The 15,991-nt window shown below is 35.9% G+C and overlaps 1 protein-coding gene across 1 annotated transcript in view; it reads right to left on the bottom strand.

Annotated features, from left to right (window-relative positions):
• LOC114247392 (glutamyl aminopeptidase) overlaps nt 1–15,991 on the bottom strand; it is a 30,991-nt gene extending 15,000 nt beyond the window's left edge. Inside the window, exons 1-6 of the mRNA XM_028180348.2 lie at nt 15,373–15,991; nt 8,018–8,191; nt 5,352–5,663; nt 3,393–3,582; nt 1,819–2,075; nt 678–870 (exon numbers count right to left, since the gene is read on the bottom strand). Coding sequence (XP_028036149.2) covers nt 678–870; nt 1,819–2,075; nt 3,393–3,582; nt 5,352–5,663; nt 8,018–8,191; nt 15,373–15,836 — 1,590 coding nt within the window. The 5' untranslated portion in view covers nt 15,837–15,991. The remainder of the gene's footprint in view (nt 1–677; nt 871–1,818; nt 2,076–3,392; nt 3,583–5,351; nt 5,664–8,017; nt 8,192–15,372) is intronic.

Here is a 15,991-nt window from a genome sequence, read left to right as displayed (position 1 = left end):
TAAAATAATATTTAGCGTGTTCATTCGTGAAGCCGAATCTCCTCTGAAAGAATAATTAACAAATTTCGCAACCTAATTAAGCCAGAGATGCGAATGATGAAATTCAATAGACACTTAAATCCAATATTTATAATCTACATTTATAGACCAAGTTTTAATAAATATATAATTTATTTTTTTATTCACATTAAAATGAAGTTTAGCCCAGTAAAACTATAGCCCAAACTGGGTTGCTCTATAAAGAGAAACAAATTTTAAAGTTATTGCTCCACCAGTTTTTATGTTTCATATATTTAAATATTCAAAAATGTTTTAATATTTCTAATGTTTCTTCTTCTAATGTTTCAATATTCAAAATACCATTTATGTTACCTGTATAACATATTATAACATCATTTATGTCATAAATCATATAGAGGTTACAAATATGTAAAGATAAATGTATAGGTAAGGAAAATAAGATAACGTCACAGTGTAATATGTCAGTTGTGGACCGAATATTCAATTATTATGACATAGCAGTCCTTTGTGCGACACCTATGGAATAAGTAGTATTAATATTATGCAAATAAAATATTAATAAATTACAATACATTATTTAATGCGATTATTAAATAGATATGAGCATGCATCATGAAATGTATCTGAATGTGTTGTGGCAAGAAAAAAAAACTCACTTGATTCAGTTGAACAACGTTTGGCGTCCGGTCTCTGAGAACTTTCACATTAATAACAGGGTATCCAGCCTGACTGAACCAAGACCTGAGTATCCTGGATGACGTGGAACCGTTGAAGAGCTGATACGAGCATTCCACCGTCTCGTGGTCCAACGTCGTCAGGAAATCTTGAAGGGATATGTACTTGCCTCTTCTGAAAATTAACGTCCGGTGTATTCATATCTAGCGAAGCAACGGTGTACGAATTCCGCAGGCGGGTACCAATTTTTCTAATGAAATACGTACTCAACAATTGTTCACGATTGACTTCCACGGTGAAGGAATGACATTGTGTAAAAATCATAACCCGCAAAATTATAATTTGCGTAATTACTGGTGGTAAGACCTCTTGTGAGTCCGCACGGGTAGGTACCACCACCCCGCTTATTTCTGCTGTGAAGCAGTAATGCGTTTCGGTTTGAAGAGCGGGGCAGCTGTTGTAACTAACTATACAGAGACCTTATATCTCAAGGTGGGTGGCGCATTTACGTTTTAGATGTCTATGGGCTCTAGTAACCACTGAACACCGGGTGGGCTGTGAGCCTATCCACCCATCTAAGCAATAAAAAACAACGTTTAAATAGAAGTAAAAAAACCTTTAGTTGTTCATATATTAATAGAACGGCTTCCTAGCAATCACAGTAAATTTTTCAAATATGACATTAATTTCATGTAGCGTTGCTTTTTTTTAATAATAATATTTAACACTTTTTTTGGCTTTGTTAATTATCACATTCTTTTCAATATCCAATTATTTCTAGATTTATAAATTATAAAGCTATTAAGAACGACGACGAAGACGAAAGACGGTGAAAATTTAAAATCTTATATGTTGTAATGGTTTTTACGGATGTTCCAGTATAACTACTGAACCATGCATCCGATTGACTTGAAACGTGGTATCCATGTAGAAAATACATGTACTTAATGGATAGGCTAATATTTATATGTGTATTGGACTCCTTACACCAGTTGGGGGAGGCGGTACTCATGAGAATTTTTGTGGTGGTGAGAATAATAATGTTAATTTTAAATGGCCAGCGAAGCGGACGGGTACGACGGGTATTAATAAAGTTTTGTTTAAAAATTGAAAACAACGTACCTCGAATTAATGTATTTGATTAAGGCATTATGAAATTTCTCTGGTCCAATCCAATTTTCTAACATCCAGAAAAGCGTTCCAGTTTTCATAGTGACCAAATCCTTGTATCTAGCTGGTATTTCTATGGCCAATGTGTCATTGAAAACTTCCAATGCTGGAGTACTTCTGGGCCAGTCGATTTCCATGGCTTTGTGTTTCATGGACAATCCGTATATACCTAATGGTTGTAGTCTTTTTGGATAGCGCTCTGATGTTTTCTAAATAGATAAACAATTTTTTTTAAGCAATGAGTATACTGCGGAATTAAAAGGAAGAGAGGCCGCCCCAGAACAAGATGGCGTCGCTCGGTGGAGCAGAAGCTAGGTGTCTTGGGCATGACGTGGGAGAAGCTAGAACAGACTGTCCCAGACCGATGTAAATGGAAGGATTTGATTCGAGTCCTACACTCCAGCAGAGGATAATAGGAAAGAATGATGATGATAATGAGTATACTGCGGCCGCCAAATGACATTTTCTGGTGATAGGGAATACTATTGAGCTGATTCAGCTAGATGGCTATCCTGCCCACTTCTACTTAGATGTAGTCGTTCAATTAGTAGAATAGCAGACCACCCCCCATTACTCTCTTTAGACAACCCATACCCTGGGCCAGGATCCGAAATCGGAAATCAGTCCGTGACCGTGCCGCGTTTATTCTCGGTAGACTCTACCCCATGATCTGTAAGCGGAGTAAAATGTCCCTTCGGAACAAGGTGACATCTCGCTTTTGCAGGTTAGCCATCGGAGCTCTGTGGTTCGTAAGGAACTTTGACCTACACGACGACCTCGGCCTCGAATTAATCCAGAAATACATGAAGTCAGCGTCGGAACGGTACTTCGATAAGACTATGCGTCATGATAATCGCCTTATCGTTGCCGCCGCTGGCTACTCCCCGAATCCTGATCACGCAGGAGCCAGTCACCGTCGACGCCCTATACACGTCCTTACGGATCCATCAGATCCAATAACCTTTGCATTAGACGCCTTCAGCTCTAGCACTAGGAGCAGGTTTAGATACCCCGGTAACCGTACTCGTCGAACTCGACAAAGAGTTCGATGTGCAACCTAACCCATGAATCAGCTCGCTGAGTTTCTCGCCGGATCTTCTCAGCGGGTCGCGAGTCCGATCCAGTAGTAGATTCATTCGCGAAGCAGCTGTTCTTGAGCTGTTAGGTCTCCTTCGGTGGCGCTCTGGAAACTGGAAAGGCCTCCGGGCCACCAGTAATCATTCAATCAAAAAAAAAAAAAGAATAGCAGAAGCGTTCTACAATACCATACACTGAATTTTTCGCTGAATTCTCTCAGTGGATCGCGATTCCGCAAAGCACTGCTCTTACTAGGTTAGTAAATTCTCTCAGGTTGAGCCCGTAAGCTCACCTACCCGTCCGCGCGTAGCTGGAATAGCCTCTTAGACTAATACCAGATCGGAATCGCGACCCACTTAGAAGATCTGGTGATAAACTTAGTGGGCTGAGAAATTAATTCGGATCAGTACAAAGTTCACTATAGACATTATGAATTCACAAAAACAAACCTGAGCCAGAAAATAAGAAGCATAGTAAGTGGCCATTCCTTCCTTCAGCCATTCCTCCTTCCACCTGGTGCGGTTCTCTTCACCAGGATTACCAAGCCAAATCCTGCACAACTGCTGGGCTAATTCGAACCGCATCACTTCTATTTGCTGGATACTTGTTATATACACCAGGTTTGCTATGCGGTTAGCACTTAAAAAAAAAGACAGTAAAAATGAAATAATTACTCTCTAAGACTCTCAGTCTTTATATACATACATAGTATTAATATCGCTTTTGGAGCAATATTTCAAGAACTTTTCTAATATAATTGAAAGAGAATATTTAGGTCTTCATGACGAAATTCCACACAAATTTATCCAGACTATTAAAATAACTATCAATCAACTAAGCCTTAACACCTTTTTATCTACCTTAGTTAATTCTAAAGTTGAGAATTCTATCTAAATCTCAAAAGGTTTAATTAAAGAAGTCGTTACCTTAAACTTTTGAACAAATATAATGTAATTGAATTTTTACACTTAAATTAAAATATTCTTCCAAACTTATATGCTATAAAATTGTATAATGCAACTGCTTTGCTTTCATACTGTGACTCCCACAGATCTGTACCATTGTCATGTCTATATTATTATCTACAGCCAAACTGTTTAGCAGCGGTATTTGTTGCTCCCATAGGAGCATAGGAGGAAGCGGTTGACCGAAAAAGACATGGATGGAGTGTGTCAATGACGATATGAGAGAGAGAGAGGAGTGAGTGTTGAGATGACGGCTGATAGAAGAGAATGGATAGAGAAAATCTCTGTGCCGATCCCACCTAGTGGAATAAGGTGTTGAAAAAAAAAAGATTTGTGCTCCTATAGGCTCTTGTAAATGCTTGTAAATCTGAAAATGAGCACAGAATAAGTATTCTGAAGCGAACCAAACGTTTGCAATTCAATGATTAAATTATTCGGGAGAATAACGCTGAAGAATTCTGTTCTTTTGGAACACAGAATTCTAAAGAATACCGGAAGTTGTTTTTGTTCAGAAAAGACACATGCAAGGATCTAATAGAATCTGCACATTAGCAATGACAATGCAAAAACGATTTGGCAGTAAATTTGTTTCTACATTTTTAGCTCAAACAATAACTGACGTGAAATAATTTTCAACGAATTTTTTCTCATTACTAATTTAAATATTCATGGTTCGTATAGCAGTTGGCTGAAATTATACATCAACTGACCTTCGCGTTGTCTGTGCGCAAAATTAGTGATAGGTCATGCGTTTTTTGTTAAATATACATTGAAACGTGTGCGAAGTGCGAATTACGATATCTTTGAATTAGCAAGGCCACGGAAAGATTTATTTCGTTTTAGAATACTTTTTAATGTGCTTACTATAATATGCTTTATCAAATCTAACAAATAATTTTTATAGTCTTTCTTCATCCACATGCGAAAATCATGAATCTCGTGGTGTTTAAGCAAGTACAGGGACCCATAGATGTAACAAATTCCTCTGCTAACTTGACTGCGGAAACTCAGACGTGAAGATGGTAGGGATCTGTGTAAGCTAACAATTAGCAAAAACTTCGCAAGATTACAAGATTTGATTATTTGATTTTAATACACGATGTTGGTCCTTCGCCTTGAAAAACTTTCTTGAATATTAATAAAGTAATTATGGAGAATAATATTCGATGCCTTACATAGTATTTCTGACAATGCGCCATAAAAAAAAACATGATTGTCAGAGTATGTTCTAACAGGCAAAGAAACTTTAAACTAGGTAAGTCTGGACCCTTATCTTTGACAATGTCCACAGACAGCCTTATTATCTTACCATTAAGCTCTGTTACATTCATCTGCCTTTGACATCAACAATTCCAAGTATGGTATGATTAATTACCGGTTTGATTATCATGGTTATGTTACAATATTCATGGATTAGTATAAATTTAACAGAAGAAAACTCACCCATTAGTCAGTAGATTCCAACTGCCAATCTCATATCCTTGTAAATTAGTTGGAACTGCAACTAAATTGATACTCCCCGCAGTTATAGGTCTCTTGGTACCCTCATACTGATGCATGAGATCGATCATGGATATTCCAAAGCGTTGTATGTAATCATAGCAATACAATTTATCCCCTGGTGCCCAGATAATAAGGGTATCATTATTTTTGCCTTTGACCGATTTGTTGGTGAATTGGGAATAGTGAAACCCGACTTGGTGCAATGCTACTTGAGGTGATGGAATGTATTCGATGATCGTATAGTCTTTAGAGCTGTAAAAAAATATCTGGATATAGTTTTGTGAAATTATTTTCCATTCATACAAATATTATTAACTCATCAATGATTAGAAAATATATAGTACCTACCTATAGATTAAACATAATAATTATTAGGACTATCTTTTATCTTTTAAAAAATCCGTGGGTTTAGTCAAGTATAAAAAATTGGAAGTACTTTTAAATAAATTACAAAAAAAAATGTTTTGAATTTGTTGATTATTGAGGTGGTTCAGCAATAAAATCTAGGAAACAAGAAAAAGGCGTATATTTTATCGAGAAATCACAATGAACAAAATTGAACAGCGCGTTGCGTCCGGTAGGCTGGTACACGTACGAGTCCTTCATTTGACCGTTAGGGGATCACAGACTGCTTTTTTAGTACAGAAGCTGCTTACTTTTTTAGTACAGAAGTACATAAATAAGTTAAAAATTAATGAAAATTAGAATACTACGAATTTTTGAGAACAAAACAAAACTTTATTCGATGTTTATAAAAACAAACAGTGCCGTGATATGTGAATCGTAAAGATTGACTAAGGCAGTAAAGCCTACTTTTTTGAAATTGAACAACATTAAATCGGAAACAGTATTTTCTCTTAAGGTTAATTGAGAAGAAATTAATACTAAAATAGTTTTATTTTTATTCCGTTTTTATTCCAAAGACTACGTTTTATCATCGAGCATACGGCGAGCCTAGAAAGCCAGTGCATCATCGCATAGCACAGCTTGAAGAGAATGACAGTCGTTATATCAATGCGACTTTATGTTTCAGGGTTGCCATATTTACTTTAAGCTCCAATGGCGCAAAATAAGCTATGGACTTCTCTGACATAAACCCGTAAGAAAAAAAAAACTATAACCCAAATTCAAATAAAATTTTTACTACGACATCATTGCCAAAATTGGAGGGCCGTTCTCTTTTTCTACACAATAAACGTAATTACATTCGAAAAACTCGCATTAACGTTTCGTATAGGTACGAGGTACATACAGACAGACAGTGGTTGCGAAATCACACTACAATAATTGACACAGTTCCCTGTATCCATAAAAGGTGACATCGCCCTGTTAAGATTGCAACCGTGGCTGCGGTCATTCTGACAGCGGACTGACTTCGCACTAAGCATGTCGAAGAATAATAAATAATAGTTTAAAAAAACTATAATAACAAAATACGCTTTTAAGGAAAATCAAACTAAAACATAGAAAATAAATTTCAATAATCACGCTTTTTTAAAATAAATAATTTTTTTCTTATACTTTTTTAATTCAAAGTTATTAAAATTTATTTTCTATTTTTTAGTTTGATTTTCCATAAAAGCGTAATTTGTTAGTTTTTTAAACTATTATTTATTTTTCAGTTTTTAGTTGATTTTTTTTTTTTTTTTAATATTGATTTGTCATCGGTCCTTAATACGAGTTAATCCGAGGTTTTGAAGGAAGTCAAAATAATGTTCAAAGATTCCGTTACAAACATACATATACGTCTGAAGCTAATAAAAGCGTATTAAAATTGCTATTCTCATAGGCAGCGATATCTGGCTGAATCTTTAGTATTAATACAGGCGGCTTTAACTACTTTCCATCACTTAAATTACCTGTCTATTTAAGCTATAGAAACACTTTATTCAGAATATTCCCTCATTAACTTATTAAGTTTGATTATAAAATTGAGTTATTAGAGGATCTAAATTTATAAAAATATATTAATGGAGCTGTAGAAACTTAATTCGTCGTTATAAATTTAGAGGCTCTAATAACTTAAGCTTGTTAGGATGGAATATTCTGACAAAAGTATAAAAGGCAGTATTATCATTCTAGAGGCAGATAAATCTTCCCATCAAGGAATGTCACGGAAAATTGCTTAATTAAAATTAAATTAATTTAATTAATTAAACATCTTAAATTTTGTATTGAACCTTTTGTTTGTGTTTTTGCTTTTTCATTATTAGTTATAAAACACAAATATAAAATATTTGTTGACTAATTAAGAAACGTTAAGATGGGTGTCAATGTTTGGAAATACCAATATATAATATTAAGCCCTCGAAACGGTACCGAATGTTTTCGATAAAAACTCATTAGAAAAATACTTAAAAATTGTTCTCGGGGAATCAGATTGAGAAACTCCAACATTGTAAAATGTGATTCAAACTTTTAATAAACGCTGTTAGTAAGACCGCGACTGTACGAACAAAAAGTGCCCAGCAAAGTTGTGGAAAGCAAACAATTTTCTATTTCCTTTAATTTAGTATTTGAAATAATTAGAACCAGTTTCGCGATATGCTACGTTATACATATTATTATGGTAGTTGAAAATAATACATTAGTAACCACTTCCATACCTGACTCTCTTCATTTCCTCAGCGATCACCAAGCTGCTATTAGTATACTGCATTCCTGGGTGATCGGAAAGTATGTACACCTTGAATTTGAAGACCGCTTCGAAGCGAGGGTTATGGAAGCATGGGAACATGAATTTAGCCTTATTCGGAGACAGCCTGGTTGCGTATAAAGACCTGGAAAAAAAATATGTGTTATAATTTTGAGACTATCTTTTTAGCGTCGATAAGCTATGCTCAGTGGTGGATTTACACTATGGGCAGTCGGGGCAAGTGCCCAGAGCGGCAAGTTTTTTAGGGCGGCCAAATTTTGAAAGTAAAATTTTTTTTTTACTCTTATCAAGATTGCTCAATATAATTAATTAATTCTAATAATTAATAATTTTCTTTTTAATTGATAATTCAAGAAATTCAATCCATCCATTATTTGTGAATTACAATTTTGGCACTTTTGGTAAAAATTTATAATCAAAATGATTTAATCAATTTATTTACTTGGAGATTTAAAATAACTAGAGATCCCGCAGTAGTCGAAATTCGACTATAATTAATTAGAATCGTAAGTTTGTACACAAAGATTGTATTTTATACTTCTACAATCACAAATTTCACCAAGGCTACACTATAAAAAATATTAATAAAGACAAACAATATTTAATGCATTCTCAATTTGACCACAGAAGTCAAGAACAAAAGTTTGACAAAAAATAGTATGCATGCGTGTGTGCGTCAAATACATGGTATGTAGTGCGTCTGTAATGCTTTCTTTATTAATTTAATGTATCTTTTATGCATTATTTTTAAAAAGTATTAGCATTGTGCACTTCTTCTCTATATTCTCTATAAGTGTGCAAAATTTCATACTCCTCCGTCCGCGCAATTTTTATAAAAAAGGATACAAAGTTTTTGCTTCACGTATTAATATATAGATAATCAATTTTTCTATTTACTGTAATTAAAGAAATTTAATTCGTTTTTTTTTTATTAAGGGTGACAATATAATTATGAGTTACCTATAATCAAAATTTATAATTAAAAAAAAAAAACAAATATTTATTTATGTTATTGGAATATATGACATATGAGCAAGCTTCCGCAATTAATTAGTTATTTTAATTTTGAAAAATAAAATATATCAACTATCAGTTTAGGTAAAATTCCACTACTAGGGCGGATTTTTATCCGGTGCCCAGGAGCGGCATTAAGTTTAAATCCGGCCCTGGCTATGCTTATTGGAGCACAGAGACATGTCAATGTCGCCAGCAGACGTGATGAGATATATTATCATCGATATTCCTATTGTATATAAATTACGGCTATATCCTTAAGAACTAAATTTAAAAACACGCATATGATGTTACGACGTCATTGAATGCTCTTGAACCCATGGTAGGAAATTGATTGTTTGGAAAAGTAATTGGACATGGCACCTTCTGAACTCGAAGTACTAAATGTTCCAAATAATCACACAATCAAATTGGTAGACCATTTTTTTATGATTCAATGAATTATTATTTTTGTAACCGCGATTCACGATTTTCCTTTCGCGACCCGTAGATGTCGCTGCGTGTTCATAGGCGAACAAAAAACAAATGGAGCAGTTAATCATGCGCAAATCACACACAACGCACTCCTTATTAATTCACACGTTTTAGCATATTTATTGTACTGCTTGTCTCGTAACTTCCTGTGTAGGCGTGAAGATAGAAAAACATCTAGCAATGTGTCTAATCAACATGTTAATTTATCGTTCACGTTCCAATGAACAAAGCTAGTGCGTTGCGGAATGTCTCGTTTTGCTAAATTGAGGTAATAATGATAGTTACCTTGAAAGGCAATACGATAAAAAAGCATTTGCATTTTTATGTTCCTACTACGACAAGCAAACATAAACTATACTTCTTTTTATTGCTTAGATTAGAACGAGCTCACAGTCCACCTGATGTTAAGTGGTTACTGGAGCCCATAGACATCTACAACGTAAATGCGCCATCCACCTTGAGATATAAGTTCTAAGGTCTCAGTATAGTTACAACGGCAGCCGCACCCTTCAAACCGAAACGCATTACTGCTTCACGATAGAAATAGGCGGGGTGGTGGTTCCTACCCATGCGAACGCACAAGAGGTCCTGGCACCAGTACCATATGTTGGTCATTCAAACGTTTCCCTAACATTCAATCATCATTGTAACAGGATTCAGGGGAAGGGGGGTGAAAGGCCGAGGGTAGATAGCGTTGTCCTACGTAAACCTCAAGATGTGAGACAGAAGGATTAAGCCCAAGGTTGCTGTTTTAACGACAAAGTCTTGAATTAGTTATTTCCTACAGGTTATTTCTTAAAGTCTAAGTCAAAACTAACGCAAAATTTATCAATTAGTATTGTTATTAGCGTGTGGTGAGCCTACACGGGTATCGTCTGTTTCTGATCAAAAATCTTTCTGATTTGGAAGATTGACCATTGAGACTTCGAATTTATGTCTTAAGTTGAAGGCGACATTCAATTTGCTTACTGTATCAGTTCCAATAACCACGACTTTGTGCAATAAGGAAAAGTAGAAGCCTAAAAATCCGTTGGATCACGTATTATATAGATTTTCAAGAATTTCTGTTTCCAGAAAAAAATCTTTACCTCTATACATATACTAGGTTTTATATATTTACGATCGTCGGCCATTAAGCAAACAATGACTGCAGCTCGACCGTAACCATTAAGGATATCCTGCGAAGCGTGACCTTTTATTTGGTTAATTAACCACGCTCTTTTGTCGTCTAAAACACTTAATATGGAATGTTTGTCCTAAATAATGAAAGGACATATTATAAGATTTTAATTCTCTTGGTATGGAAGTATTGATTTTAGCCCAACGGCCTTGTGGCTCATCCAGGAGGTAAGAGTTTCTTAAAAACCAACAGAGTTTGTCGACTAAGTCTACCACTGGATTGGAAAGGTGACCTGTTAGGAAGAAAGATTATTGTATAGACTAAGTTTCCTGTGGAAATCTTTGGCGAGTTGGATGGGTACAGTGACTTGCACTTTAGTTGTTGCTACCAGCGGCTTTAAAATACAATGAATGTGGATGGGGTGCTTTCACAAGGACGTGTACAGATCAATGCTGTTGGCTGCCTTGTGAACCAGGTTGGGAGTGCAATTGATGATGTTCACAATAAGGGAGTCATCGTGCCACGTCGTTGACTCTTATTAGCATTCCGTCTGTCTTACTTCTGTAATTACGAATATAAATAAAAGAGTTTAGACAGCTTTACACACTCTAAGTAATGTACTCATGAGCCTAATAGATCTGTCTCATATTCATATTCATGATGCGACTATGCCTAAGTGAAGTCCTAAGATTTTGGCAGGTAATAAATAGCTCAGATATTTATTTAGTAAAAATTCAGTTCATCATTTTGATATCACAAATTTAAAGCAAGTGCAAACTAAGTGGCAAATATAATCAAGAAACATAATCCCCATAAGAGATTAAAGATTTAAAACCGCAATAAACTCGTAACACCCATGCGTGTTTGGTTGTCTCTGAGTGTGGGAGAGAAGGCCGACCGCTTCTATATTGGAAAACGTCCGTATTGTGTATTTAAATAGAACTATGGATATAATTAATCGTTAAACATTGTAATTGCAATGTAGTATTCTTCTATACGGGACGACACAGCGTGGAAGAATTTTTGTGAAAACTTTTCGGTATTACAGAATTTTATTTGTAGAGTGGGATATAGTGACCATGCAATGATTACCCTGTCAATTTTGATACGAAATATTCACCAGGTCTGGTTTGTACAATAAAGTTTGAGATTTCAACCTCATTCTTAAAATGGCATTCACGCTGTGGAGACCGAATTACATCAAATGGGCCAAATTCCACTAGAGTAATCAAATATCTCCTATGGTTTGTAAAGATTAATAATCAGTACTAGATGACTTAAATTACTAATAATTAGCATATTCAGGCCCATCAGAGATAAAAGTATATTATTGTTTATTATATAATATTGCCAGGGCGTCGTGTGATTCCCACTGATTTAGTTCCACCGTTTCACCAATTTTTTTGAAAGTTTTCTTGAATATTGAATGGATAAAGCAGCCATGGCCATTCCTCACATAATACTTAGACCTAATGTTTAAAGGGAGACAGCTAAATTTGCGTAGTACCGTTTCTGAGAAACATCAAAACGCTTAAAACACTAAAAACTGTGTGGTACAAGCAACCTTCATTCGCTAATAACGTTTTAAAATGTTTCTGTGTAACTGACTATACGTTTTGGCGCAAATCTCCTACGTTATATTGTCGTAATAAAAATCCCCATGACAGAGAATGATTTCAGTTGTATAATCGATCTAAGAATAATATTCTGAACTCAAAAAAAGTAATAGTTATTAACGTGTATTGTATTAGGTTGGTGTATAGAAGCAATTTAGTTTATGAAATATCCGACCTTATTCCCGTCATATGTCGACAAATGTAACTCAAAATCAAAACCAAAAAGTTTTTATTCAAGTAGGATATTCATAGGCTAATTTGAATTTCATCCCTTATTCGAAATGCCAGGGCCGGATTAGGAACAATTTTTTTAAGTCGAGTTTTAGCCCTGGTTGACTCTATATCCTTAAATGCGGCCCTGCGAAATTCACTTGTACCACTTAGAAGATTCAGCAATCAGAATCAGAAGAAGATTCAGATTCAACAGGATTTGTTCTTTTCGAAGGATTTGTTCAGGACTTTTTCTTTACAACATGCAGAAAATTTCCAAAACATTATCGTGTAAGTGCTAAAAATACAAGATCCCGAGAATCTAATATCTCATAGATATCATAACTGCGACAAAGGTAAACCTGCAGGCGGTGACGGAATAGTCTGGATCACTACTTCCAATACCAATAAGGAAAAGCTTGAGTTACACAATAACTATTATTAATTAATTGAGTAATTAATGAGAACATCCATGATGTATATATATGTGATGTGAAGAAAGGTGACATAATACCGCGATAGCCTTGCGGCTAATTTTCCTGTGAATTTATATGAGACACAATTTAACAGAGAAACATATTAAATGTGGTTTAGTGAAACAGTCATTGTTTATTATTTATTAATGGTGGTGGGACGTCTTGTGAGTTCGGACGAGAGGGTATCACCACCCTGCCTGTTTTTGCCGTGAAGCAGTAATTTGTTTCGGTTTCAAGGGTGGGGCAGCCCTTGGGACTATAAAAACTTTTTTTTATTGCTTAGATGGGTGGACGAGCTCACAGCCGACCTGATGTTAAGTGGTTACTGGAGCCCTATAGACATCCACAACGTAAATGCGCCACCCACCTTGAGATATGAGTTCTAAGGTCTCAAATTTAGTTACAACGGCTGCCCCACCCTTCAAACCGAAACGCATTACTGCTTCACGGCAGAAATAGGCAGGGTGGTGGTACCCACCCGCGCGGACTCACAAGAGGTCCTACCACCAGTAATTACGCAAATTATAATTTTGCGGGTTTCATTTTTACTACACGATGTTATTCCTTCACCGTGGAAGTCAATCGTGAACATTTGTTTAGTACGTATTTCATTAGAAAAAATGGTACCCGGCTGAGATTCGAACACCGGTGCATCGCGCTCAACGCGAATCCACCGGACGTCTTATCCGTTAGACCACGACGACTTCTGAGACTGAGACCTTAGAATTCTTCTCTCAATTTACGGTGATGGTATTTACATTGTAGATGTTTATGGGCTTCGGTGACCACTTAACATGAGGTGGGCCATGAGCTCATCTACCACCTAAGAAATAAAAAATTCAATAAACGAGAACAATAAATAAAATAAGTTATAAATAATTAGTTTTTCTCTGGGCTCGAATCAGGACTGACGATATTAGCAGGGGGTCATAGTAACCGACATAACTCGGAGGATTATGTGATTGAAGTGACAGTAGCATAATGCTCGCAAAGCAGGTGGCCGCTGTACCCAAAAAGTTATCGAGTGGTAACCGCACGCTGGAAGACGCAGCGTCGGTAGACCTCTCACAAGGTGACACGACGACCTGTGTGCTTAGTGCGAGTTTTTAAACATTCTCGATAGCGTAAAAGTTAACTCAAATTTGTATGGAGTTGGAACAGCGGCCCCTATCAATGCAAATCTACTGCAATGCGAAGTGTATCATTAAAATTAATTTTGACCAATGAAATAATAGTGACACTGACTTTTGTAACACAGGTTTTCCTAGCATAAAAGTCAGATAATTTTTTTATTGTATACCTCATAAAAAAGCCATGTATATTATTATACTAGTGTTAAGAATTCTTGTACGTGTTTGCATTTTAAGAGGCTTGAATAAATATCATTATTATTATTAATAGCTACTTCGAAATTATATTTTAATATGTATCTTATTATAACAAGCTCTTTTTCATTCACTTCGACAGTAGACGAGCATACAACTCATTTGATAGTAGTCACCGTCGGGTCGTGAAAAACAACGACTGGGACGACACTAAGCTATTGCTTCACGTTGAGGACTTTTCTCCAACCTCGTTTGCAAAACGACACCAAGGAAGGAACACCAAGCGAAGTTTATTCCAGTGATCCCTGGAAACGCACTGTGGTATCAGGTAGTTGGAACCTTCTTTGATCTGGTCTCGAGTTATTTAATGGGAAAGTGGAGACGACGGCATCACCTCAAATAATGTTTCTCGCACTCTCGCTTAAATATGCTGTGCGGAATAGATCACAAAAGGTGTGGTTCCAAAAAAATATAGTATAAATAAATAATGAAAACGCTAAATCTGTTTTAAATAGCAGTAATATTTGTTTATTGCTTGGACGACCTCACGGTCCTCCTGACGTTAAGTGGTTACTGGAGCCGTAAATTCCGAACTTCCATTCCACCTTGAGGCATGAGTTCTAAGTCTCAGTTTTACAGTACAACGGCTGCCTCAGCCTTCAAACCAAAACGCATTGCTGTTTATGCAAATTATAACTTTTGCCGGTAAATTTTTGAGAGTTATTAGATAATTTCTGTAAAACGTTGTTTAGATGTCAATTAAATAGAAATTTAACCGTTTGGTCCATTTCTGCCGACGGGCCTTTACTGAGGGAAACATAACTGCCCAGGGTCTTCTTAATTAAGAAATAATTAATAATAACTTTCCATTGTGAATTTTATTTTTTTTTCTTACATAATCGAGGCAAATTTTATGAACAATGACATTAACATTTACAAGTGTTTTCTTCATACATACAGGTTTTAAAGTACATAAATGTATACATAATGGAAAATATGTGATATATAATAATAATAAATTAAAAACCCAATGTACTGTTTGTCCAAGTGTAAGTTAATAACATACTCACTTGGCATTCTTCACATCGTCCTCATAATAGTTGACCAAGAACAAACCGGCGCTATCTTCTTTGATGTATTTATTAAAAGACATTTTTATATAGTAAAACTGTCTGTTATTTTGATTGTACATCTTCAAAGGCTCCCGCAAGTGAATGAACAGCTTCCCATTAGCCTTATCGTACTCATACGGACGTGCTCCATTCACCAGGGCAGTGCTTCCGTCCAAGACCTTGATGGAACCGCTCTGGATGTCTAAATCCTTCGCGTCTAACTCGATCTCCCTTACATTGGCGTTCGCAATAACAGTGATCGTTATATCGCCGTGGTAATAGGAATTGTCTTTGTAAATATAAGGTATGATTGTCAGTTCGTATTGTATAGGATAAACTGTGTAATTCAAGCATTCTTCTTCAACGATAAAATTCGCGTTCGAATAAGAAAAGACAACGAACAATAACAATGCGGAAAACATTCTGAAGTATTTAAATTTAAATTTGAATTTCGGAATTGTTCTCCGCCGGAGCGTTTCTCGAAGATCGTGTATTTTGTCGGTTCGGTTTTCGCGATGGGAGCGCTTCGGCGTCGTCCGCTCTTGACGCCCGCGAAAACACTGATGTTTACAGCCCA

The sequence above is a fragment of the Bombyx mandarina genome, chromosome 09 (genome assembly GCF_030267445.1).
Source record: "Bombyx mandarina strain Sakado chromosome 09, ASM3026744v2".
Classification (NCBI taxonomy): domain Eukaryota; kingdom Metazoa; phylum Arthropoda; class Insecta; order Lepidoptera; family Bombycidae; genus Bombyx; species Bombyx mandarina.
The sequence above is the reverse complement of the archived record's forward strand: the minus strand, read 5'-3'. Positions and strand labels throughout refer to the sequence as shown.